Source organism: Ischnura elegans, chromosome 6, assembly GCF_921293095.1.
Source record: "Ischnura elegans chromosome 6, ioIscEleg1.1, whole genome shotgun sequence".
NCBI classification, from domain to species: domain Eukaryota; kingdom Metazoa; phylum Arthropoda; class Insecta; order Odonata; family Coenagrionidae; genus Ischnura; species Ischnura elegans.
This window is the reverse complement of record NC_060251.1, coordinates 85830224-85855724: the sequence shown is the minus strand read 5'-3', so window position 1 is coordinate 85855724 and position 25501 is coordinate 85830224. Positions and strand designations below refer to the sequence as shown.

General features: G+C 36.9%; 1 protein-coding gene across 2 annotated transcripts in view; it reads right to left on the bottom strand.

Annotated features, from left to right (window-relative positions):
- LOC124161094 (protein takeout-like) overlaps positions 1-25501 on the bottom strand; it is a 50827-nt gene that overhangs the window by 12244 nt on the left and 13082 nt on the right. For both annotated transcript variants that reach the window (XM_046537288.1, XM_046537287.1), the window contains exons 3-4: positions 19565-19657; positions 1883-2030 (exon numbers count right to left, since the gene is read on the bottom strand). In XM_046537288.1, coding sequence (XP_046393244.1) covers positions 1883-2030; positions 19565-19657 — 241 coding nt within the window. The remainder of the gene's footprint in view (positions 1-1882; positions 2031-19564; positions 19658-25501) is intronic.

The window sequence follows — 25501 nt, the reverse complement described above, 5'->3', positions numbered from 1 at the left end:
CAAGGAAAGTTACTTCGGAACTTCGACTATATCTGTAGAGTGAGTAATGGCCGCTTGAACTTCAATTTTCATGGAATGAGTACTCCCTTATTTAATTATAATTAATTTACATTTTCATCTTTTGCTCCCGCTCTCCCGCAGTATGCTCATCACTATTATTTATGAAGCCAATTTCATATGATACAATTATTAAGGGCGATGCGTTGATCATAGAAATAAATATTAATATGAAAAACTGAAGTAAAACTTTTTAAAATCATTATCAGTAGCAATGTCGTTACTAATCCTCCCCAAAGCCTCAGAGAAAAAAAATATTTACAGCTATTGTCTAGTTTTAAATGCAGTAACTGAATCTGCTTAAAGTTGAATCTTTAGTGCCAAAATGATATAAATTGTATTTCCAGGCATGCCATTTTTCAAAAATTTGCCGTTGACCCCTTCCCCCTCACCCCCGTCGCCACCCCCGGCTATCCCACCCCCCCAAAGCGGGGTTCTCCTTGGTTAATCCACTGATCGTTAAAATGCCTTTTCAGCAACACATTGCATTGTATATGGTTGAAAAGGATTTAGGTAAAGCTTTTGACTCGAAAGGAAGGTATAAATAACAATCATTTGAACATTATAAGTATATTTATTCGTGAAAGGCCATTTTATGGAAATCATTTTCTGTCAGCTAGATAAAATCTTCACACTCCTGTATATATACATATATTTTTTCTTTTTTTGTGCTGTGTTAATACGAACTCATCGATAGAATATAAAAAAAAATATAAAATTGGGAATGATGAATATATGCATGGTATTATATTGATAACTATTATTTTAGCTGAAGAATTGCAATTAAAGATGAAGTGTTTTCCCTTTCTCTGCTCCAGTTAAGCATGGTTATAATTTCTCATGCTGGAAAAGACCTTTTCTTCAAACGAATATTGACGGAATCAATCGGTTGACCATTCAGTCATAAAACGGCTACGCAGCTCATTCGTATTCTTGACTTTATATTGCAAAGCGCTCTTTTAAAGGATTTAAAATACTGATATTTTCAGAATAAATATTTAAAAAATACTCCTTAAAAAGCAGGTATTACCTCAATGTATCAATTGTGGGATGGGTAATAATTAAAATGAAGCCACAATAAATAAGGATTAATGTGTTTAAATGAATTGGTGTAGGATTACAGTAGAATTTTCTCCAAAATGGCCTCCAAGAACCTCATTGAAATACTTTTTATTCCTTATTTTTCTTTCCTTTTAATTATATATAATCAAACAAAAATCTGCCAATATGGCTGTTGATATTTTAAGCACTAGACATAGAATGTATTGATGGTTTTGCTTTATATTCAATAGATTAATCTTACTTTTGAATGATTATCATTTTCACGTGTAATATGATCCATATTTAGTAATTATTTATAAAAATAAATTGAACCCAGTAGTTTCACAAAGCTGGTAAATCAACTATTCCATTTTCACCTTAATTCATAGTTCTCTAGGTACACGATCTTTTGGCATCTGACCATGTTAAAAATGCGCTAATCTCTAATTTGTTTGTGGCTTATTCCATCATTATTGAGATAATAAAATGTCATGATTATCATTAAGCATACAATTGACGTATTTTCATGTAGTCACTTACTTTTAGAGATAAACATTATACTTTCATTTCTAAATAGTTCTATATGAGTTGATCATCTTTAATATCATCTTTTATTAGTTTTCAAACCGCCCGGTTAACACAGGTACAAACCTGCTTCGTTAGAGGGAGATAGGCTGGATTTGCCGTCGTAGTGTTTGTAGCGACGTTTAATAGAGGCCTCTGAGCTCGCGTTACACTGAGGCTCTCTCGCGTTCAAAAGCAGAACTGCTATCACCACTCTTACCTGAGCTCCCGGATTATGAAATTTCCAGGACCGTGAACTGTTATTTTTGAAAGCGTTGCGTCGAATTTCGCAGCTTGAGGACCGGAGCTGAACTTGATCTGCGGTATTCTCAGCGGTTCCAGTGAAGGGACGTTGAGCTCGGGTATGCCTGTTAGAATAATGAAAATTACCATTAAATGATATATTTCAGCGCAGAAATTTATAAGTCATTCATACTGAATGATTCAGATTGAATGGGCATAATGCATTCATGGATTGAATTTCAACAGTTACAGCTAGAATAATTTTACAATTATCACGCTCTCAACTAAAAATTCCACAGAATGGCAATGATTTTCATTATACCTAAGGTAGTTACTTATTATTATTACCCAATTTAGTTCACTCAAAAATTTTAGCGATTTTCGCTGTATTTTATGAGCTGAAGAAAAAAGGAATTACGGAAGGATTAATCTTAATACAATAGATTTTTTCATTTTTCAAAAATAGGAACACCTCACTAGATTAGATATTTTTCCAGTGAAAAAATCAAGTAATAGATTGGTGGGGACTCGACCAGCGTAAGGAATACCCGTTCATTATTTTTATCCTTTTAACTATTAAACTTTTTACTTATTGAAAGACTGTGCAGTAAAAGTTTAGAGCATGAGTCATTTATTCATGAGTAAATCATATTTGTACCCCACATGGATATGTAATTCGTAGTTGAACAAACAGGTAGTAGGTTGCTGATCCATCACCTTTAGGATTATGATAGATATCGATGAATTCACTGTTGGCCTCAATTGCAGCGTCAAAGGAGGTAAACATTTTTATGATTATTTAAAGATATTTTGTGTCGTTGAAGTGATACAGTTAATGGATGAAAGAGTTTCTTTCCACCAGGACATATTCTAAACCGGGTGATTTTCTCAGACACAGGAAAGAAAAGACGTTTCAAATACACTTTTGATGCAGTACACTTAACTATCATGATTTCCTCGATTTTCATTCTTCCTCGAGAATACATTTGGTAGAAATTAAATTCGAGAAAATAAGGTTTCGGGTTAGTGTGGAAGAATTTTGGCTAGTTACGCTCTCAGAGTAAGGATGGGGGATAGTGCGCTTTGGCTACTGCGCATGTAGTCAAGATCCCGCACTAACATCCCACACTTCCCGCACTTCTTCCCACGATCACGTGGTAACCATGTTGACCACAGAATCTGCTACTGCGCAGCCTGAAAGCGCCCTCTACCCCAATCCTTACTCTGAGGTTACGCTGAGTTCTTTGCCTGAAGAAAACTTCCTTGTGTTAGCTATCTTCATTATTCTCATCCCTCGGGTGAAATATTATTCCACGCTGCTCCGTATTTATTTCATTCGCTATTAAAGTGAAGAAGTACTATATTTTAACTATTTTATCTTGAAATTATGAATTTGATTAGGATTTCGGCTTTTTTTAAGGTGATAAATCGAGCAAATAGCCACGATAATTGTTTATTTAATAATAATAACAATCGTTACCGCGCCCTCATCAAATTATTTCGTTTTAGAACACTTCAGTGGAATATGAATAGACTGAAGCGGAGGGTGAAATAATATCTCTAGAAAGTATGTTCCATGTTTCATTTAGTGATTTCGAACGTCGGTGCTGAAAATTGAAATCTATCATTTAATATTTTCTTTCGAATTATCCACAATTGACACAATATACTCCTCCTCACACTCGCGAGCATCTAGTATCTCCTCTCATTTTCTCTCTCATCGATTATCGTTGTCTGGTCTATCAGGATCTAAATGAAGAGTACATTGCTAAGCTTTAACGCCTGTCAATTATGTGTGTTAGGTTTATTTTCGATGTAAATAAGGATGGATGAATTCTTCTCGGGTTCTCAGCCAGATTAATTCTGCCGCTTCGCCTACATTTCGAGAGACGACTTGCCTCCTATCTTCAAGGCCGTCTTACTCTTTGAAAATCCAATTTCACACTCTTTCATTAAATATATAAATATAAATTCATATAAATTCTAATTTCATATAAATTCTATTGTAACTTCTACTCTTATATATCCACATGTTATTTTCTCTGTGATTAATCCAGCCATCCCTATATTTTACCCTTGAAAATATTATTATTTATTAGTTATTTGCATATCACGAGTGTGAAATTGGACTTTCAAAGTGTAACACAGCCTTGAAGGTGGGAGACAAGTCGTCTCTCGAAACGTCGGCTTATAAGACAGAATTAATCTGTCTAAGAACCCGTGAAGATTTCATCAATACTATTCACCAGGAGAAATTAAAATCGTTTATAAATAAGGATGATTATATTTCCCTCTGTTTTACGCGTCATAAATGGCAAAAAACAGGAGAAAATACCTACTTGGTACATATCTCTATTGTCATTTCACAAATGAAAGACCTAGTCACGTAAAATAATTTTTTAATATCAGAAATAATAAGTCCAGCATTTTCACTGGAATGGCTTCTGATGTGCTCATCACCCCCAAAACAAAACGAACACTCATGAAAAATCTTTCTCTGTTGTCGGAGCACTATTATGGAATAGTGTTCCAAAGGATGTGTGGAATTTTGTCTCTTTTCAAACAAAGATTTTTTCGCTATATACAAACCCTGGAAGTGTATAAATTCTATTAATGATTAAGTAATTCCTGGAGTATAGGTCATATAATGCAAAACGTTGTTTTCCAACGTTTCGGTTTATGTTAAAACCTTCATAAGGGCTTAGCTTTGCACAAATACAAAAATAAACAAATTTGTGCAAAACTAAGCCCTGATGAAGGTTTTAAAATAAACCGAAACGTTGGTAAACAAGTTTTTGCATTATATGACCTATAGTGCAGGAATTATTTAATCATTAACTAAAAGAAGTCAAGACAAGAAAAAAAGAAAATCTACTTATAAATTCTATTGTTAGTTCTTCTCTTTTATATTCTCATTTTATTTTCACTGTGATTAATCCAGCCATCCCTATATTTTGCCCTTGTAAATTTTATTATTTATTAGTTATTTGCGTATTAAGAGCCCTATTGTATTGTATAAACCCATTTTGTTCTAAAAGGACAAGTCCAAGAACAATAAACCATATTATTATTATTATTATATTACCATGACCATTGCTTATTTTCCTTTAACCAATTTCACATTACACACCGTGAGCATATACCTTCAAGAACTTATCGGCGTGTCCTCGTGTATGGAAATATTTCTACGAGTACCGTTAGTATGTTACCATCCTTCCCCCCAGCCATATATAACTCCAGCACCACCGAACGAATTCGTGCACGGAAATCGATACCTCGGTAGGATTATAAGAGACTAAAAATAGTCCACGATTGTGGTTATCTCTTCTATAGCAGGTATCTTAATGGCCTACAACTATTGATAGCACTGTTCGGCTCGCAATAAGAGCAGATCTACTGATAAATGCCAGATAAAGAATCCAGATACTCCGTCGCTGCTGAGCCGAATTCAAGCTCATTAGAATATCTTGTAGCCTTTCACTATAAAAGCTTGCTAAATCTGTTTTGAAAATATTAAGCATTATTTATTTTATCTGTATTAATTTTCTAAACGTGAGCATTGTTGCGGATAGTGATTGTTAACGATTTGTTACATCTATCTTCCGCCGCGTAAAATCGTTCTATGGAAATGTCGTAGAGAGCCTTAATTATTTCTTTCATATAAGCAGTAGCAAAATAATGTGACTGTCATATTAAATTTTGATTGAATTTTTAAAGAGAATTATTAATGAAGGTTATAGTACCTTTATTATCCTACACACCACGTATAAAATTTTGAGTTTTTAATTATTTCGTCGATTCTATGATGGTAGTATGCATTAGCATATAAAACTGATTGTGAGCTTATACTCTAAAATAGAATTTGTATTGTATACTGATTTGTCTTAATCTACACGGTAGCAACTGTGTTCAAAATTCTCACTTAATCTGAAGTATTTTCTCTTAAAAATGCTTTCCTCAGTGGACAACCTCACTAATTCTAACAACACCGCACAGAATGACCTACAGAGTTGTTCCTTTGCAATACAGTTAATGATACGTTTAATACTTAAACTCAAAGTTTTTCTTCTATAAAAAGTTATACAGCGCATGAAATTGTGGAGTTGTGCTATGGTAAAGGATTGTGGTTTAGAGTGGATTTTTAGGCTTCATTGGCAATTATAACACGTACTGATAGAATTTTAATGTATGTAAAAATTGGTTCGTACTTTAAACTTGAAAAATCTTTTCGTCCAGCCGTACGCTATTTTTATTCCGTGATGTCTGAAAAGTATTTGGAACTTAGGCGACATGTACTTGATATATCTGATTTCACTGAAAAAAATGACTTACCTATCTATTGGTATCTATTAGCTTTTTATTTGAGGAATAATTTTTCCGATAAAATTATGTCTATTAACGGATGCTCATCAGGAAGTCGCTAGGGAAGTTTATTAACTGCCCATGAAGTGTTTTCATATGCAAGCAAGCATTACTTTCACCTTTTATTTTCACAATTACAAGACATATGAACATTGAGCACCTTATATTTATTTCGGACTTGTGAAATGTTAAATTTTACATAAAAGGTATTATTAGCCTTTTCAACGCCCTTCCACTCGCAGTACTCACTTGTAATTTCACCTTCGGTAACGGTTTTTTGAGACGGGGCATTGTTTTCCCACCTGTACAATATGAATCTCATTATCATCGTTATAACAATTGAAGGTAGTCATGATAGGAACATTTTTTAATGAAGCTTCAGTCATAGATTATTGGGTAGTCCAATCGGACGCGTTGGTATAATGAGTATAATAATCATTATAAAAATTCAGTAGATGGAAAGGTCAGTCACAATCAGATGAAGTGTTTTGCTTATTAAACTATTTTTAAACCGTATTATATTGCCACTAAATACATTTTGGAGATGTTAGTAATATATTTAGTTTGCAAATAGTACAAGAAATATCAGCTTGATGATACTGTTGCTGAGGTTTTGTCGCCATTTTCAGTTTATGTATTAATATTTCCTTCGAAACTTACCCGCTGTTAATAAATTACTTGCTCGATTTCAAGGTAAACGACTCAGGGTAATTGTAAGAAAAGAGGCGTAGATTTAAATTTATGAGCTTTAGACACTTCCCTCATGGTCAGGGGAAGCATTCAATGGGAGATTTGTCTGGTTCACTGAGTGAACCTCATTTTCTTTGATATAGGCAGGCTGTTGGCATGGAGACCGGTTGCGTTTCTTGCACAATTACTCGTCATTAGGGTTACTATTTCTCATGGAAAAGTGGAAACTTGTCTACAGTACCTACAATGTTTAGCGGTGTTATAAATACTTGGATCAGTTTCCTGACTGCAGTGCTTCATGTGGACGGGAGCAGGAGGACATGGTTTAAGACTTGAATTATTATTTTTAGAAAAAACCGAAAAGACCAGGAAGTAATGCCCATGTCTTGGCGAGGACTCAAGCATATGCTGTAGAGGCCATTTAGTGCTGATGCATAACGTTCTGCGGAACTCTGAATGTTCGCATAAACTTTTAGTATTTTCTCTCTGTCTCACAAGCTTCCTTGGGCTACATTAGGAGGCCGATTGACATCAAGCGTTGTGTATCCAGTAGCGGATTCATAAAACACTCAAGGGGGAGCGCAAAAGATATTCTGAGCCACCTATACTTTTATTGTATAATATATAAAATATATAATCTATAAATATTAATCTATATATATTAAATCTACTTAATTTAAAAATAATTAAGTTATATCCAATGTTTAAGAAAGTTTTATTTAAACTTGTTATACGCATATTCAAGGCAATGCCATCTTATGACGCACAAAAGTTACAATTGTGGTTCTGAAATGTTCGTCAATGAAGGCGGCTCCGCAAGGGGGGGTGCGCGCCCCCTGCGCTTCCCATATGTATCTGCCACTGTGTGTATCCCATGATAAGATATCATTCTTGTCAAAAAGGCCACTACTCCGCTCTTAGACTGTAGTCAAGGTAACAAATGTGAAGACATTTTTGTTGAAAATGCCACTCTATGATTCAGAAACGGAAACTACTTGAAAATTTGATCCGAGAAGAATAGATGCCTTCATGACTTAGCAACGGGAAGGAATAATGAATATCAAAAGGACGGATACAGTGAGAATCTAGGTACGCAGAGAAATGGAGAAAACCAAGGATTATTTTTGCCACGAAGAAATCATTTTGCTTAGCCGATATCCCAATTGCCAGTCAAGTTAAGTATGCTACCTTCCATCATCTCCTAGCCATCTTTCCCAAGGGGATTATCAGACTGGGTTTCCCGAACGAGGTGTTGATTTCTGCAGTGAACATTATCGCCTAGGAGACGGAGGTCGAGCTTACTATGCCGCTATCGGGGAAATAAACCTTAGTTTATCGCTATTCCGCCACGGACATCATTTTTAAGTCACGTTGATTCAGTGGAAAAATATGATGTAGGAAAATATTGAAGGAAAATTCCCATCAGGGGTACTAAGAGATATACTTGGGGTGGATCAAGAGGGAAATGAATCAGGGAACAAAATGAATTGTCTCGGCATAAGAAGAAATGGAGGGATGGCATGGGCGCACCCAGCGGGGGGCAGGAGAGGGCAGCCCTCCCCCTAGAAGCAAAAATCACAAAAGTCTTTAAGGAAACTCTGGACTGGATTTAACGAAAGTTTTCAACAAATTTTCTTTAAACTCACGAAAAATGATGTTAGTATAAGACCTAACTAAAATAATTTTTTCTAGCTAATACCTTTAAAAACTAATAAAGGGCTGTTATAATTTTCTTAAAATGTTGGTCTAATACCCCTCGCTGGGTACGCCCATGATATGAACTAGATATTTAGTAGTGCATTTTATTTTCCACTCGGTGTCAGCGCATAGCAGAGACTCACTCTTATCCCACGGCAACCAAGTTTTTATGTTTATCTTCCAACAATGAACTTTACCTACTTCTGTTCAGGAAAGAATATCAGTTATACCCTTGGCTTCTCATATGTGCTCTCTTACTTTGGCCCCGCATCCCTTTAAATGTATTCCAATCTATCCCTGATCCTAATTAGAACTTATCGGCTTTTTTTACCAAGATTATTTAAAATGGTTATAGCATTACAGTTTTTAATGAAATAAATTGCATAGTGACAAGAAATCTTGGGTGGCAGATTCCAGCTCTAAGTGGGTTAAATTTTTATGTTTATCGCTAAAGATGAAATACTATGATAGTTATCCCCATGACTAATACATCTTCCATTGAAAAGTATATGGGAAGTAAGCTTCAATCTCTGTATTCGATGTTAAAATACAAATTATCTCTATTATATTATCTCTATCTACACATTATATTTGTATGCCTATCGTTTCCAAGCTGCTGGAATTTGACCAAAATTTTAGTAAACTTTGTCGTGACTGCTGGTGGAGAGTCAAAACCATTGACTTTAAATTTCAAGAATATTCACTCTCCTCAAACAACCAGGGCAGCAGGATATTTTTTTTTGGTGTCTATAAACTTATTTCAATGGTATCATTGCATAAAAATGATTTTATACGTAGCCACGCGCCCAGATACACCGTGAAATATATCAAAGATGAGATTTTTCGTGAATAATTTATTGAACTTTATTGGGATTAGACCTTTGATCTCAACCTTCTACCTTGAACGGCCGTGTGCTTTCTTTTATAATCGAAGTCACCTGTTAGATCAATCTTCGGGGAATCTAGATTCATAGTCTAGGTAGTGGTTTGTTTTCAGTAGATTTCATTCTTGATGAATCCTGTCATATTTTCAGTGAAATATATAACAAAATAGACAGGATTAATGGGATAATATCGTTGCTGGAATATTTATAACTCCCTTCATGATATACGGTTTCATTTTTTGACTGTACTCCCGTTAGTAAAAGTCTTAAAAAAATCGCCGAGGACGATATTGATTTAACTCCCTCTTGTAATACATTTTACTCCGGCATAGGGGTAATATTATAGTTATTCCGATTTATGAAATACCCATGAGGAGGTCGTACTTTGCCGCTGTCGGAGAGGAACACCTTAATTTGACGCTATTCCGCGACAGAAGTCATTTCTAAGTTCGTTGATCGCGTTGACTATGTGGGTAAATATGATGTTATGAAATATTGAAGGAGAATTCCCATCAGGGCGAACAAGATATGTACCTACTTGGGGTCGATAAAGAGGAAATCGAAGAAGAGAAGAATCAGGGAACAAAATAAATTAGCTCGGGATAGGGAGAAATGGAGGAATGTTGGATACCAATCATAGGAATTCCGTACTATGATCGACTGAATGGGAACTAATGAGTAAACCTTGACGGAGTGAGATCAAAGTCGCTGAGAAAGTTCCTTTGCTCTTCACTTTAAAGCGGATTTTATTTCGGTGTAAATAATGCTTTTTTATTTTTATAAGAGGCATTCTATAGTGTCATATAGGATTGTGTCCAATTCACTTCCTCTTATTGCACATTTGTAAAAGGGATGGTAGCAATCAACCGTCATAGTGCAGTGTTGGCGGAGCAGTGCACATGCGCCTACTAATTTGGTATTCCATTTGAAAAAGTGTCTAAGGTCCGTGGACGATGGAGAAAGCAACTTTTCTCAATTAAAGCCTCGTATTTTCACTTCCGCAAGTGAATAGACACGCAGACGCTTCGGATAATCGCAGCTCATCGTCGGTGCGTTCAACTTGCCTGGCGCCTAGGAGCTTCCAGTCATCTCATTCAAGAAGCGTTCAAGATTTCTCTCACCGTGCTACTCCGTCCCACCGTCTGGAGGGATCTATTGAGTGCCTATCAACTTATGTTTTCATACGTTTGTCGAAGTTCCTGCCTGTCTGACCGATGTACACTATTTTGCAATCCCTGTAACTTACTCCGGTCTCGGTGGCGGCGGGGTGAAGTCCTCGCCCGCCAAACCAAAGGTCGCGGGTTCGAGTCCCGCCTTGGTAAGTTACCATGATCCATGGATGTTTGTGTACGCTTGATTGTTTAATGATATCAACCCCGATGTAAAAGGTCGAATAGTGCTGTTTTCGGTGGTGTGTGAAATAAATATATAAATCTATATATATAAAAGAAAGTCGAAAATCGTGTTAGTTAGAACACTTATAACTCGAGAACGGCTGCACCGATTTCAATGAGATTTGGTTCTTTGGATTCGTCTCAGGCGGGTTTAACATATAGGCTATTAAAAAAAGGATAATTTCACAAAAAAATTCATCTCTTTCCTATGGACATGCTTTTAGGAGTTATAGTAACACAACAATTGATAAGTCGGTCAAAACTACAAATTAAATAATTTGTTTTGTTTTCACCACTTTAATAACTGAATTTAGTAACAATATAACATTTTAATTACTAAATATATTCAAAATATTAATTAAATTGAAATTACATTTAAAAAATTTAATTCGAGCTAATTGTAAGCCCAGCCGTGGCCAAGCTCGAGTTGACACTTCACTACCGTGTTTGTAAACAAATCTCCAAGCAATTGTTGACAAACGGTAATGTCCGTGTTCCTGTCGAGGAATCGAGTAGTTTTAACTCATTTCCTTGGAATGATTGCAAATTAGTTTCAGTGAGCTCATCAACAAAGAGTTCCAGAATATGATTGATCACCAAAAGAATCAAAGATGGTTGATTTAGCGAGCAAGAACGAAGATGCGGATGACTAAAACGAGGTAAATTCAAATAGTTCGTACTCTGCATGAATTCGAATCTTTTAAATGTGTAACAAACGAAGACGAAATCACCAACTACCCATCTGAATATTTTAAGTCCTTGGACATACCTCGCTTACCAAGGCACGATTTACAGAAAAATGTAGTTTCTGTGTTCATGATCCTTCGAAGCCTAAACCAACCATAACTATCCAACGGAACGTGTTTGGTGATTAAAATAATTGGTAATGAATGTGATTCACGCAACTTCACTCAAAGGAAAATTCAAAGGTGAGGAAGTCCTTATTCCGTAGATTCCATTATCTCAACTCATATGCCCTTTTGAGATTAAACGTATTCAATTTCCAATTCGTGTTGCATTCGTGATAACGATTAAAAAATCGCATGGTCAGTCTTTCAGTTTTTGTGTTGTTTGTGCTCATGTGCTAATGAAAACCCATGATTTTCTCATGGTCAATTTAACGTGCTATGTTCACGAGTCGATAAACCATCCTCTGTATTTCTTCCTTCGCTTCAAGTGCGTAGCTAGGATAGGGGGTTTTGGGCGCAGCTAATACCACGGGTCTGTAGGGTATAGAAAACTCGCTAAGGTAAGCGGGAAGTGTGGGGGCACTTCCCCCAGACATTTTTTAAGATAAATCGTTCAAAATAGTGGGTTTTGCGTCTGTGTGAATAGTTAAATATGTTTTGTTTGTTAGTCATCCGTCCCCCTAATATTAATAACAAAATCTTTCATAAAAAAATTCTCTAAGCTCTTCGGGGGGGGGGGGGGGGTTATCCCCCAAAACCTCCCCTCGCTGCGTCACTGCTTTGCTTCGCTATATTTATTTAGCTTCATCCGCTTCATCTTGCGCCCGATAACAAAACAAAAACTGTTGTTTCTCAGAAGGTGCTTGACGCAAGAAATTAAACCCGAATGTGTAGAGCTCACCGTGGTGCGTTTACGCATGCAGTACGTTTACGCAGTGCATTTTTTTCAAACAGAGATACTAAAACTGGCGCGCCTTAAGTCATTTAATGCGAATGCTGCCTCATAGGGGCTCTTCTTGCACGATTTTGAGCATCAGTCAAGCGTCGGTCTGGGGTTGTGTCAACCTGCCCCCTGAATGGGCCAAGTGTATGCAACAGACTTGGACCTAAAAACATTTTTTTACAGCTAATAACGCAAATAGCCAACATCTGAATGCGTATAATTTTTATTTCATGAACTGCTTTATTAAACCACAATGCCCAAAATTTCTTAAGCTAAAACGTAATAAAATTTGCTGAAAAATATCCGCGTAGACGTGCTCCGATCCACCCTATATAGATTCAATAAAGAAAATGTCCTTCTGACAAGCAATTTTGGTACTCATTTACGTAGTTTTATTGAATTTGTATCCTTATTTCATTATAATAAATTAAACATGATTAAAAACGATACAGCCGCTCTTGATTTATAAATGGTGTAAGTAAACTTTAAGTTCATTGATTGTTAGGCGATACGAAGTTCGCCGGGTCAGCTAGTTATTCTATAAAACATTCTTCTAAAGCCGGCCTTGGTGGCGGCGGGGTAATGTCCTCCTCTGCAAAGCAAGAGGTCGTGGGTTCCAGCCCCGCCTGGGTAGGTTTCACCTGTCCAGGGCATGGTCGTGTACGTTTACTTGTTAAATTTCTTGAATACCCCGATGTAAAATGGCCAATATGAGCTGTATTCGATGGTTTGAGGATAAAATTTAAAAACAATAAAAATGAAATGAAACCCTTGATTGTTTAGCACAGAAAGGAGCGCAGAAAATGCTGAGAGAAAGGGGATATCACCTCTCTCGTGGCGAAACACCTCCTTGAAGAAAACAATTCGTGTAATTTTGATTCGGAGATCGTCCACGTAGAGAGGAAAGGCCGAAGACTGGTCACTTTGGAAAAATTGGAAATTGTGCAAGATGGAGGCATTTCTCTAAGGAACGAACAAACATTTTTTGGCCACTCCCCACTCCTTGCCATACCATTCCCCAAGCGCACCACCCAATAACGCATACCCTTCATAACCTTCCCCTTCCACCCGTCACCCATCCGTTTTGTATGAATACAGCTCCGGAACCAAAAATCCTCATTGTACATACTTCAATCAAAAAAAATATAAAATTTTCCAAAGAAAATTTAAGAAAATGATAAAAATGAGAAAGAAATGCAAAAAATATACAAAATGAACAAAATGCATTCTAATATACCAAAAAAATGAAATAATTGAGAAAAATCCTGCAAAAATTGAAATTGTAAATTTTTCATGTTTTTGTTTTTGGCTCGGCTTCCGATGTCGGTTAGGTTTAGTCTTCCCAATTTTAGAGTGCTCTTGCACGCGCTCACTGGAAGCCTGTTTTTCTCATTCTCCTTCATTAACACTGGAAAGTTTATACTTGTCCCTTACACACTTGTTTTGTCATAATTGTCCCGCGTACGCACTTTACGTGCAATCACAGGGGCGCAGCTAGGAATCAAGGCTGGGGGGGGAGGGGGTTTAGACGCAACTAATACCGGGGTGTGTGGGAGTAAGGAATACCCACCAGGATAAGCGGTATTTGCGAGATTAATAAATTGTGGAATTTTAAGATAAATGGTTCAAAATGGTGAGTTTGACGGCTTTCCGAGAGATATTTTTATTAATCCTTACACTATTCTATTGGTAATATCAATCCAATTAAGTAAAATGAATTAAACTTAAAAATTTCTCTTAGCTCTGGAGGGGGTTTTATCCCCCAAACCCCCCCCCCCCCCCTCGCTGCGCCACTACTCACCGGCAGCAGGACCATCCACGGCTATATAAGACGGCCATTTTTGAGGATCGTCGTCGTCGTAAATCCTCATTGTACTTGATAATGATCTTACGGTCGAAACGCATCGTACTTTCAATTACAAACCTGTGGAAAACTACCATCTCTCTATTCTTTCAGTACTTTGGCTGGTAATTGGCAGCAGATGGATCATAGGCAGGCTAGGGCCGGAGAGCAGAGTTTACCATATAGATGGCTAAGTTCTAACAACACGCATCTCAAAAACAGCAACTTTTCAGGAGAGCAAAAAAAAAACTGTTAATATTTTTACTTGCACACTGAAATTAAAATCCAAAAGTTCAAAAAACTAAAAAAGGAGCATTCATTTACATCAAAGAATATTTTTTTGCTTGTATTTTATTTAAAAATTTTTTATTACCCTTTATTTAAGATGCCTGTCTCAAACTGGCCGAATTCGAGATACGTTATGTTATAACTTAGCCATCGATATGATTGTCTGATAGAGGTCTGGTTAAGGGTCAGAGGGAGAAATAAGTAATTAACTATTCTTTTTGTTAATTATATTATCGAATCACTCTCTCTATAAAATATCATGGTAGCTACCCGAGACTCTCATGAGCACTCATGATAACTAGTCATAAGCGTATATATTGTATTAACATTAGCTTCCCATAGAGCACTCCAACGGACAGGATGTCATACCACTATATCTCGCCTGCTTTTGTTACTTTTGTTTTCATCGTTTTCATAGTTTTCGCTTCTGGGTCATGGCGTGTTACGAGTGCGGGGAATGCGAAAGCTTGCTAAGATAGACATTCTCTTCTCGCATCAATTTGAACCTTTCAAACGGCGACTCAGATCTCGACACTCTTCCACGGGACGCTAAGACGATTCAGCAATACGGGCCCTGATGATGATCGATTCCCAATATTTTTTCTTCCTGTGTCCTTCTTGATCTGCTCTAAAAGTTTATCGCTTCGTCTTTCTCAGGGTTTTTTTCCTTCAATTTACCCCTCCGTTATATCTCCCACGTTATCGATGAGTGGATCGTTATGCAAATCTGTTATGATCGTGGTGGTCGCTCAGAGAAAAGGCCAGTGAAGAGTTCTGATCGGCAGTGTAGTGCTTAACGGTGCGGATAGTGTGCTTAAATAGAATATGAAATTCCTTTAATATGCTATGTAGCGGCATGAATTTATTTGAGCATTGAAGGAAAAGTTGCTCGAAGGTGATGGAAATATTGTACAAAATGAACTTGTAAATAAAATATAATGTAGGTATGTACACGACTAGTCTGACTCTAAAATATAGAATCTGTATTTATTTTTGTTATAACAGTTCATCTGTAATCGTATTTATACGTTGGATGTACCTCAACCGCAATAAATAAATAAATGAATAAAAATAAATTAATAAGAGACGAGAAGTTTTCGATATGTGTGTGTGAAGGAGAATGGAGACTGTGAAGTGGACAGAGAGGAAGAGATCTGGTGCTCGAGGTGAAGAAACTTATAGATAAGACAGGGAGGAGACAGAGGGTTTCGATGGAGCGAGTATTGAGCGGGGAGTGGATTATATCAACCGTGCCAGAGGGAAGACTGTTTAGTAGGCAGGGTTCAGTATTCAAGAACCTTATTTAATCTTGAGTTCTGGGTACGTTACGTATACGGGGGTAGTTCAGATCTCAGTCTTAAGCTGCGTTTGAGTCAGAGTCAAACTCACTTAAGCTAGAGTAATTGTGGTTAAGTTCAGCGGTAAATTTTACATAACCTTACCTAAACTTGCGCGCTAGGCTTAGATTGCTTGAAAATTTGAGAATGGATATCTTTAAGAGCGACACAGAGAACATATTATTAGAGCCACACTATATCTCCAGGTCCGATAGAAGCGATAAATTAAGAGAGATGTTTTGCCGAACGGATAGATATGGGAATTCGTTTTTCCCCCGAACCATAAAGGACTTTAATAAACGCTAGTCCCAACCTCGTTAGAGCACTTCTTTTTTTTTATAGTTGTAAACGGCTGGTGTCCTAACACCCCCTACCACACGCCTTTTAGGCGGCTCGCGGGGTATTATGTAGATGTAGATGAAACTTGCCGAGAAATAAACAAAAAATGCCTGCCTCAGTGGCGGCTGAGTAAAATCCTCACCAGCTAAAGCGTAGTTCGCGGGTTCGAATCCCGCCAGGGCAACATACATCTATCGGGAGCTTGGGTTCTTGTGTTGTACAGTGTTAGTGTCGGAACCCCCATTGTAAAGGCCATTATGAGCTATTTACGGGGGAGACGACGGTGGCGGGCATCGTGGAATTTGGCAGCTCAATTCGAGTTGAAATTCAACTTAACTACTGCCGAGTAAATTCCGAGCGAGGCTTGGAACTCGATAGAGTTTTCGTAACGCCAGCGTGGCAATTGAGTCGAGTTTAAGTTAGAATTTGAAGTTGAGTAGCGTTCTGGAATATTTGTATGGAACACAATCCTATATTTATTCATGAGAGTGAATCATTTGTTGAAAATATGTTAATCCGTCCATAATCCGACTCATGCACTAATAATATACCGATACTAGGATTTTAATATTGCAACGCACAAGTTCTCCGTATCGCAAGCTAGCTTGTGGAATACAGGACAGCAGGAAAACTGCTCATAAAAATTTATAAATCTCACGAACTACTGAAGATAAAATGGGAGGATAGCGTGAGAATCATAGGCGTATGTTGGGAAGAATGGGAGCTTTGGACTACTATCTTTAGTGCCGAAATGATGTAAAATGTATTTCAAGGCATGGTATTTTTTTAAAAATTTGCCGTTGACCCCCCTCAACCCCGTCGCCACCCCCGGCCATCCCATCCCCCCAAAACATATTCCTAGTTACGCCACTGATCGTTACAATGGCTTTTCAGCAGCACATTGCATTGTATAATGTATATGGTTGAAAAACATTTAGGTAAAGCTTTTGACTCGAAAGTAAGATATTAATAGCAATCCTTCGAAGATTATTAGTATATTTATTCGTGAAAGGCCATTTTATGGAAATCATTTGCTGTCAGCTAGATAAAATTTTCACACTCCTGTTTATATATTTTTTTCTCTTTTACGCGGTGTTCATATAAACTCATCGATAGCCTTTTAAAATGTATAAAAGATAAGAAATCTCACGAACTACTGAAGATAAAATGGGAGGATAGCGTGAGAATCACAGGTGTATGTAGAGAAGAAAGGGAGCTGTGGAGTACCAAAATGCAAAGGACTCGGAGGATAGGCCGTATTATGAGGCAGTATAAAAATCGCGTGAATTTTTTATTTATTAAAAGGCGGACAGAAAATTATTTTCTGAATTCAACAAAGAAAACTGCATGTTAATCTGAGTTTTCCCTCGCGAGATATTCAATGATAAATATAACGAATTTTAAGGCGCGCCAAAAACTCCCTCCTCCCCCAAGCCACTCGTATCCACCGAGCCACTGCCGACGAAGCCTCGATGACGTCTAAAACATACGAAGTGAAACGCTTGTCCTTCATCATCCCGATGTCGCATTATTAATATCCCAAGTAATAATCGAGGCACAATAGCAATAGAAAAACTTGCCCAAGAATAACAGAACAAAATAAAGTGACGATGAGCGGCTAAATACTCTCTCAAAATACATTTTACAGCATGCGCTCAACGTATTTCCCAACTCCCTACTGTTGTTTAGGCACCTATGACGTCACGCCTGGCCTCGGCAACGCTCAGGTGTCTTCGTGCAGTGGTCGGCTCAGAGAAATTTTCCTCGATTTTAAAGTCAATTTTTTAATTTCTTTTGATGATGAATGGAGAAACTTAAGGGATTTTTGCGAGCTAATGTATCCATTTTACTTATTCAAAATAGCTTTTAGAGCAATCGACGACCCATGCAAGTTCCCCATTAATGCTTCGTGCTCGGAAGTTAATGACTTATTCCAAAATCTCCATTATTTCAGTGCTACCGCGTCGGTTGTCCACAATGTCCAGCTGTCGGCCATATCGGAGTATGCCTGGACCCCGGGACATGACATTAAATTTGACGAAGCCCGGATAATAGTAAAAGAAGGCAGATATTATCCCAAACTTATCCGAGAAGCAATTGAAATAGCCCGGACGGACACTTTTAATAGCGACGAAGGCTACCACTTGGATGTCAATTGTAGGAGACTAATTAAACGGACCAATGAGAGAGCAGCAGCCACAACTGGCGGGACTGAGTCCGTAGAGAACGAGGACAAAAATCGTGGACCGGCATCTTTGACCTGTAGACGCTGCCAGCGAAACTGTTGTCATCAAGAAACAACCGACGCGGTAGCACCGAAAGAATGGAGATTTTAGAACCTCGCCACCGCGGAAACCTACGTAGTCACTTAATGACTTATTCCCCTTTATTTCCTTACCGGCCATGAAGCCATTTTTGAAAGTAAATATCAGAGTAAAAATTGTTGAAGTATGATTATCAAATAAATCATTTAAAAGTCAAAGACAAGTGCAATTCTTCCACTCTTAGTGGAAATATTTTGCAGGTGACGCGAAAAATGAAAAATTTCCATAAAGCTTTAATGAATATCGCCTTGTATAACAAGAGGCATTCTTAGTAGGTGCACTTTTAATTTATAGAAGTTATTTATTTTATAAAATAATTTTATAAATTTTCATAATAGTTTTGACGATTTAATTATTGATTGCGTCTTTTAGACCATGATTAGTTCATTTTGGCACATCAGAGATTTCAATCTCTGTCCTATCCTAGGGTGAAATGGTAATAGGTATAAGTTATGGTTATACCCCTCTTCAATTTTAAAAGCGAAAATTAAACTGGGGGATTTAATCCATGCTCTCGTTAAAATTAGGACAAATCACCTCAGCTGTTCGTGAGAGGCTGTTTCGAGCAAACGATGAATTCTCTCATATTCCATATGTTGCCATTTTTGGTAAACCACAAAGGCACAAAGACCAATGTGGCTACTTTCTTGAGCGAAATTCTGTTTTGCTTATTTCTCCTCCACCTTTAGACGCCTTCAAGTTTCCGAATTTGTTTTCAAGTGAGGTTGAAAGTTCCTTTTTGATGTAATTTACCGGGGCATGATTTCTGATTTTTTGATATCAGATAAACAAATAAAAGTGCGTAGTTTTATAAAACTTAAGTTAGGCCATGAATGCGAATGGATGTGGTAAATAATTTGAGACTCACCCTTAAGTAGCTTCGGCCGAAGTTCGTAAATTGAGTTGATGATGCACTGATTTGATTTTGGGTCATTTTTCTTGCACACCTTTATATAGTCGGCTGTAAGAAACACAAAAGAGTTAAATTATTATTCATGCTAACATTGAAGAATTTCTATTGTGAAGTTTTTATGAAGATAAAAATGTTTTAATTTGTTATTTACTCAGATGTTCAATCTCGAATTTTAGTTCTCAGCGGTCATGAAGCCATTTTAAAAGCAAATATTAAAGTAAAAAATTACTGAGCGATTTCATGATTGCGAAATAAAACCATTAAAATTCATTGACAGATGCAATGCCTCAGCTATAAATAAAATTATTTTGCAGTTATTGCAACAAAATGAAAAATTTCACCATAGTTTTGATGAATATCACCAAATATTGCAAGAAGTATTTTCAGTAGGCTTATTTTTCATTTTTACTAGTGATATATTTTCTAAATACATACGAGGCTTGAAAAACATTTAGTAGCTATTGCTTTGCTTGTAATAACCATCTGCGCCCTTGCAAATGGCGCATTAATGACTAATTGTCTGCAATTTCCGAAGAAATAATGCGGCAGTGAGTTCTTACGAGACTGTTTCTCAACGCCACCAACCCGTTTTTCTCGGTATTCATGACCGTTCAGTGAATGTGTTATCACAGTGAATGAAAATATTTATGATTTATTGTGCTAGAGGGATATTTTCATGCTCGTTAACATACTCGGAAATAATAAACTGATAAATGTAATTCTAATTAAACCTTCCTATATTGTGTACCATTTCAGATTGTTTTTAAACATTTTGTCTTCATTTATTTATACCCGTTTTAATCCCTTCGAAAATGTTAACCGATTATCGTGGCTAAGATGAAGTTTTTGGAAGTTAATTTTAATTGGCCGATTTGGAATTTCATTAAATATTTAATAAAAAGTACTATTTAATATCAAAATTTGCCAAATGAAAGAGAATACATGTACATAACATATAGTTTCGCAAAATGTATGTTTCACATGAGGGTGAAGCGAGCAGCGAATTAAACCAATAAATAATCTCTTAGTCATTCATCTGAAAGAGCAACCCTGTTAAAATTAATTGAGTACTCATGTTATTTTTAGTGTTCAATGCTCTATATTACAATAATATTGATGATTTTTCCTCAATGCTGCGGAAAAATTATGGATGTAGCCCATAATATTAAAGGCTCAAAAGCGAGTCACTATCGCTAAAAACGCAGACGCACAAAAAAAAATTCATTAGAAAAAATAAAACTCGGAGCTTTCTAGGCAGTAGCCTCTTCCTCAACCTGAGCAGTAAAATGAATAATAGTACATTTTTTATTAAAAATAGCTTTTATTTTATTAGACAAGGCAGTATTTATTTTGGAATTGATGATCTTATCATGAATATTCCTGCATAAATTGGATTTTTAAATAATTAATTTAGTCCTTGTACATACATTTAGTTAGACAGGGGAAATGTTTGTCAGTGCCCTTGAATTTCTGTCATCCTTTCTTATGTGGTGAAATCCTTTAAAGAACAATTATTTCATTGCACATTGAGATGATGAACCTTGTCCTCCCCTTGCCAACAGACATATGGGATCTCTTGGAGCTTGCTTCCCTGGAGTGTGCTCTGGGAAGATTAACCTTTTGGTCGTTGCCCAATAGACGATTCTTACGTGCCTACGATCTCGCAATCCGTCTCTCGGTGTTCCTCTTCTCGATCCTCGTTTTCCGAAAAGCCGTGCTAGCTCGCGCACGCAGTAATCAATTAACGCAACCGCTCGCGTAATGTCGCTCAGCTGCACGCGCCGCTTAAGGCGGCACAGGGCTTCACCTTCGAGTCGCAAATGGACTGAGACGCTTGCTTCTCCGACATCTTGATAGCCTCCAGCTGACTTCAAGTGGGATAATATGTGTACGTGCCTGTAAGATATTTGTAGCGCCTTGTTTTTTGAAAGATTACTCATTCCGTGTAACCTCGAAGAAAATGGGTATTGTTCATGTATTTCAGCTTGCTGAGAAACTATGCGAAAGATCCACAGAGAAACAAATCATTCGCCTTGACTGGGATTTGAACCCGTATCCCCGATTTCTGGCCAGGTGCTTTAGCCTAATTAAACTACAGAGGAGACATTCCTCCCTGTAGATATTCGTGGCCCCCGGGTTCGTATTTCTTTCTCTGTGAATCTTTCGCATTGCGGGTGGCTCCCGTAAAGTTATCACCATAGCTATTCCCGGTATACTTAAGTTTCTGAATGACGATAAAATGGAGAAAATTTGAATGTAAACTTAGTACGAAAAAAATCTATCACAAGGTACCCAATGGTACATCGTGAATCGACATAAACCAGTATTTTTTTAGAAACATTTTAATGAAAATCAGGAAAACCAAATGAGTAAATAAGTATTTTTTTAGCCTTATATCTTATACAGCGTCTAAAGTGTTCATTAGGTTCAACTTTAGAGTCCTTATAATTAATCAAATTTAAATTGAACGAAAAATGAAGCATTTCCTCTCATAAAAAAAGTATGGAACATGATGCTGATGAAATGGTTGCATGAAAATTTGTCAGTAATTCGTGCTATTCGACTGAAAAAGTTTGATTTTGAGTTGGGTCGAGTAGGATCGAATATTTATCATGGAATCGAAACAAAGAAATGTAAAAAAAATTTTGGCGCAATCTCTATGCATTTATATGCTTTTTTGGGCTGATATCCAGGGATAAAAAAATTCGTTTTGATTTCTTGAACTTTCTCATTTAGTATATAAGTATAGTCTTCCACCTTATTTTTTCTGTATCCTTTTGCAGCATAAAATTCTACCATAATTTCATTAAGTAGTATATAATTTTCATCAAGCGGTGTTAGTGTTCAAGAAAGAAATGTCAATTGCGAGAATATTTATTGATAACCCAGGTGATACATTGCAATTCAGCAGAAGCATGAAAATTTATCCATTGTGTTGAAGCGTAGATCCTTCTCGTGACACTAGTGACATATTTTCCTTTTCTGTGTTTTAGCTGAACAATTCCTGTTATTTTGCGGAATGTCATGATGACTTGAGGTAGTAGATGACTCAGCTTTCATTTTGCCTGTTTTTTTGTAAATGATCAACTTAAGGGATATTATCTTGTCTTTTTGAATTATGTCAAGGACTTAATGGCAAAGTTATTCATTAAAGTGTCTTAAGTTCCCAGTTTACTAAAATATGTGAGGACTGAGGCAACAGAGGTATTCAAAGCGGTGATGCCTGGCAGTCGGACTTCCGGTACAGGATAAAAGAGTTGGTAAACCAATCAGATCTTATCTTGTATGATGTTAGGCACAATGTGGTGGAAGTTCGTAATATTATGAAAATGAGACATTGCAATATTTCCTCTTATAGTTTTATCTTACACAACGCGTTTCGTCGTTACAAACAACTTGATATCGTTACAAACACACTTGATAATGTTGTTTGTAGCGACGAAACGCGTTTCGTAAGAATAAAACTATAACCCCAACGCAACCCTCCCCTACCAACGCTTATTAGCGACCGGGTAAACAACAACAAAATAACTGTTAATATAACGATTTCTGTACCTGATGATGTCGCCTCTGCGACGAAACCGGTCGTATTGAATTAATCGTGTGAAAAGGTACCATAACTTTTTATTGCTCAGAATGGATTTTCACAAGGTAAAGCCAGAAACAATCGAGTTTACTAAAACTATAAGTGGAAATATTGCAATGTCTCATTTTAACAATCAAATCTTCACCACGTGACCAAATTAAAATTCTAGATATGACTCATAACCAGAAAATGACGTTATTATCAATTAAAGCCTCACCTGAGGAAATTATCTCCTAATTTGAATTTCAGGTTCATCCGAAACGTATCAAATGTATCTGCTTAGTGTTTGGATAATTCGGGAATTGTTTATACATACTTGCTTACTATTATAATGCCAACGAAGCAAAGCCGCATAATTTTCTTCTAACTCTACAGGAAAAATAGGAAATGGTTAATACCAATCGGATAAATGATTGTGGAAGTTAATTTTGTACCCGACAATATCGCAAGATGTGCAGAGAATATAGAGAAAGATCGAGAATCGTATGTTTTCCAACCAAGATATCAAGTTGAACTTGAGTCAATTTATCTATCTCTTTCAGTGCAAGTGAAATAGAAGAAAAAATTCGGTGATGACAATTACAGGTATAGAAGATGTCTATTTGAATTCCTGAAGGGGAATCAGTTTTCCGCGCGCGAGTATGTATGTGTGTTCCTACATAGAGACTCAATAAATGCACTAATTTTGATAAATAAATTATCTTTCGAACTACTACGTTTACACAAGTGTTATATGTATTAATACTGGGCATTTACATCCGATTCAACCGGAATTGGCTCTTTCGCATCTATATAACCTCTTTTGGTATGAATATTTAAACGCACCAGTGAAAAACATGGTGGAAGGTTGCTAGGTAGGAGTCTACCACATTGCTAGTTTTCTTGCTTGAAGTTTCCCACAAAATAAACCTTAATGTTGCCGCGAGTTTCATAATATATATGTTAATGTTAAATCTGCTACGGATGGGTAATTTGATGTCGATATTCCAACTGTTTAGAATATGTTACTTTTTCATTTTAGTTTAGGTGTTGGTTTTTATTCTCTGGCCTTAAGAGTGGCGTACCTAGAAATATGCTTTGGGGGGATGGGATGGAATGGGGCGGCGACACCCCACCCCAGGCAACGGGGGGTCCGGAAATTATTTTGAAAAATGACATGCCTGGAAATGCATTTTTTATCATTTTGGCACAAAATATTTGACATTAAACAGAAGAATTTATTATATGTCAAAACCAGATAATAGTTTTAAATAATTTATTTATTTCGCTGGGTCTTTGGGAGGGGGGGATCTATTCGCTCATCCCCCCCGTAGTTACGCCACTGGCCCTTGACATTGTCTCGTTTCGAATTTCGGCTTTTAGGTCTAATCGACGAAGGCTCTTCTCGAGAAGGTCTTAATATTCTTCGCACTGTGAGAAAGAATTCTGTCTCGGCAAAGTCATCTGAGGTAGGTCATGATCTAGACCTTGTTCTTGCTTCGAAAATCCAACGGAATAAAAAGTACGATGGTAAATTTTTCGATAACGAGTTAGAATAGAGTTCTCCCTCAGTAAGATTAGATCCTCTCTTGGCATTGCTACTTTAGCTGATCGCCGTATCCTCAATGACCGGAGACTCTTCTTAAATATCATTAATGGCAAATACAGATCCTCTGACCTTCTTTCTTTTTTTCCGCTTCGTGTTCCTTCGCGCACGACGAGGTCGAGTGATCTATTTCATTTTTTCACCCCCCGCCTTTCTGTTTCTAAACGTTCTTTTCTATTCAGACTTCCTTCTTCCATTAACTCCTATGCCAATTGTGTTCCAAATTTTGATCCTTTTTTTTCATCCCTCATCCAACTTGCACCTTCACTATCGTAATTTTCCCCCTATTCCTCACACCACTCGATGACTATTCTTTGTTATATATTTGTAAATGCTGTTAAATATTTTTGTTATTGTTGTTTACGTTGCTTAATATTATGAAATTGTTTCTCCAGTCCTCTGTAATTGGCCTCGTGCTGTTTTTGGATTAACTAAATAAATAAATAAATTTATTAAAATTAGAGTCTAATCTGAGGTCTAGATTAAGTGTACATTGTTACGTATAATTTTAACTCTTTAACGGAATGCATTTCTGGGGAAATGTTATGAGAGGAAGTGGCGTACAGGGCGAAAAAAAATTATTTCACGAAATTTTAACATTCTATAGCTGATAACCTTGGATAGTGATGTTCCAAGGGGGGCCCTTTGAAGGATACAACACACCGGGACCCAATAATTTAATTCATACGCCAGGACACCCGGGAGGGGAATGGATTGGAGG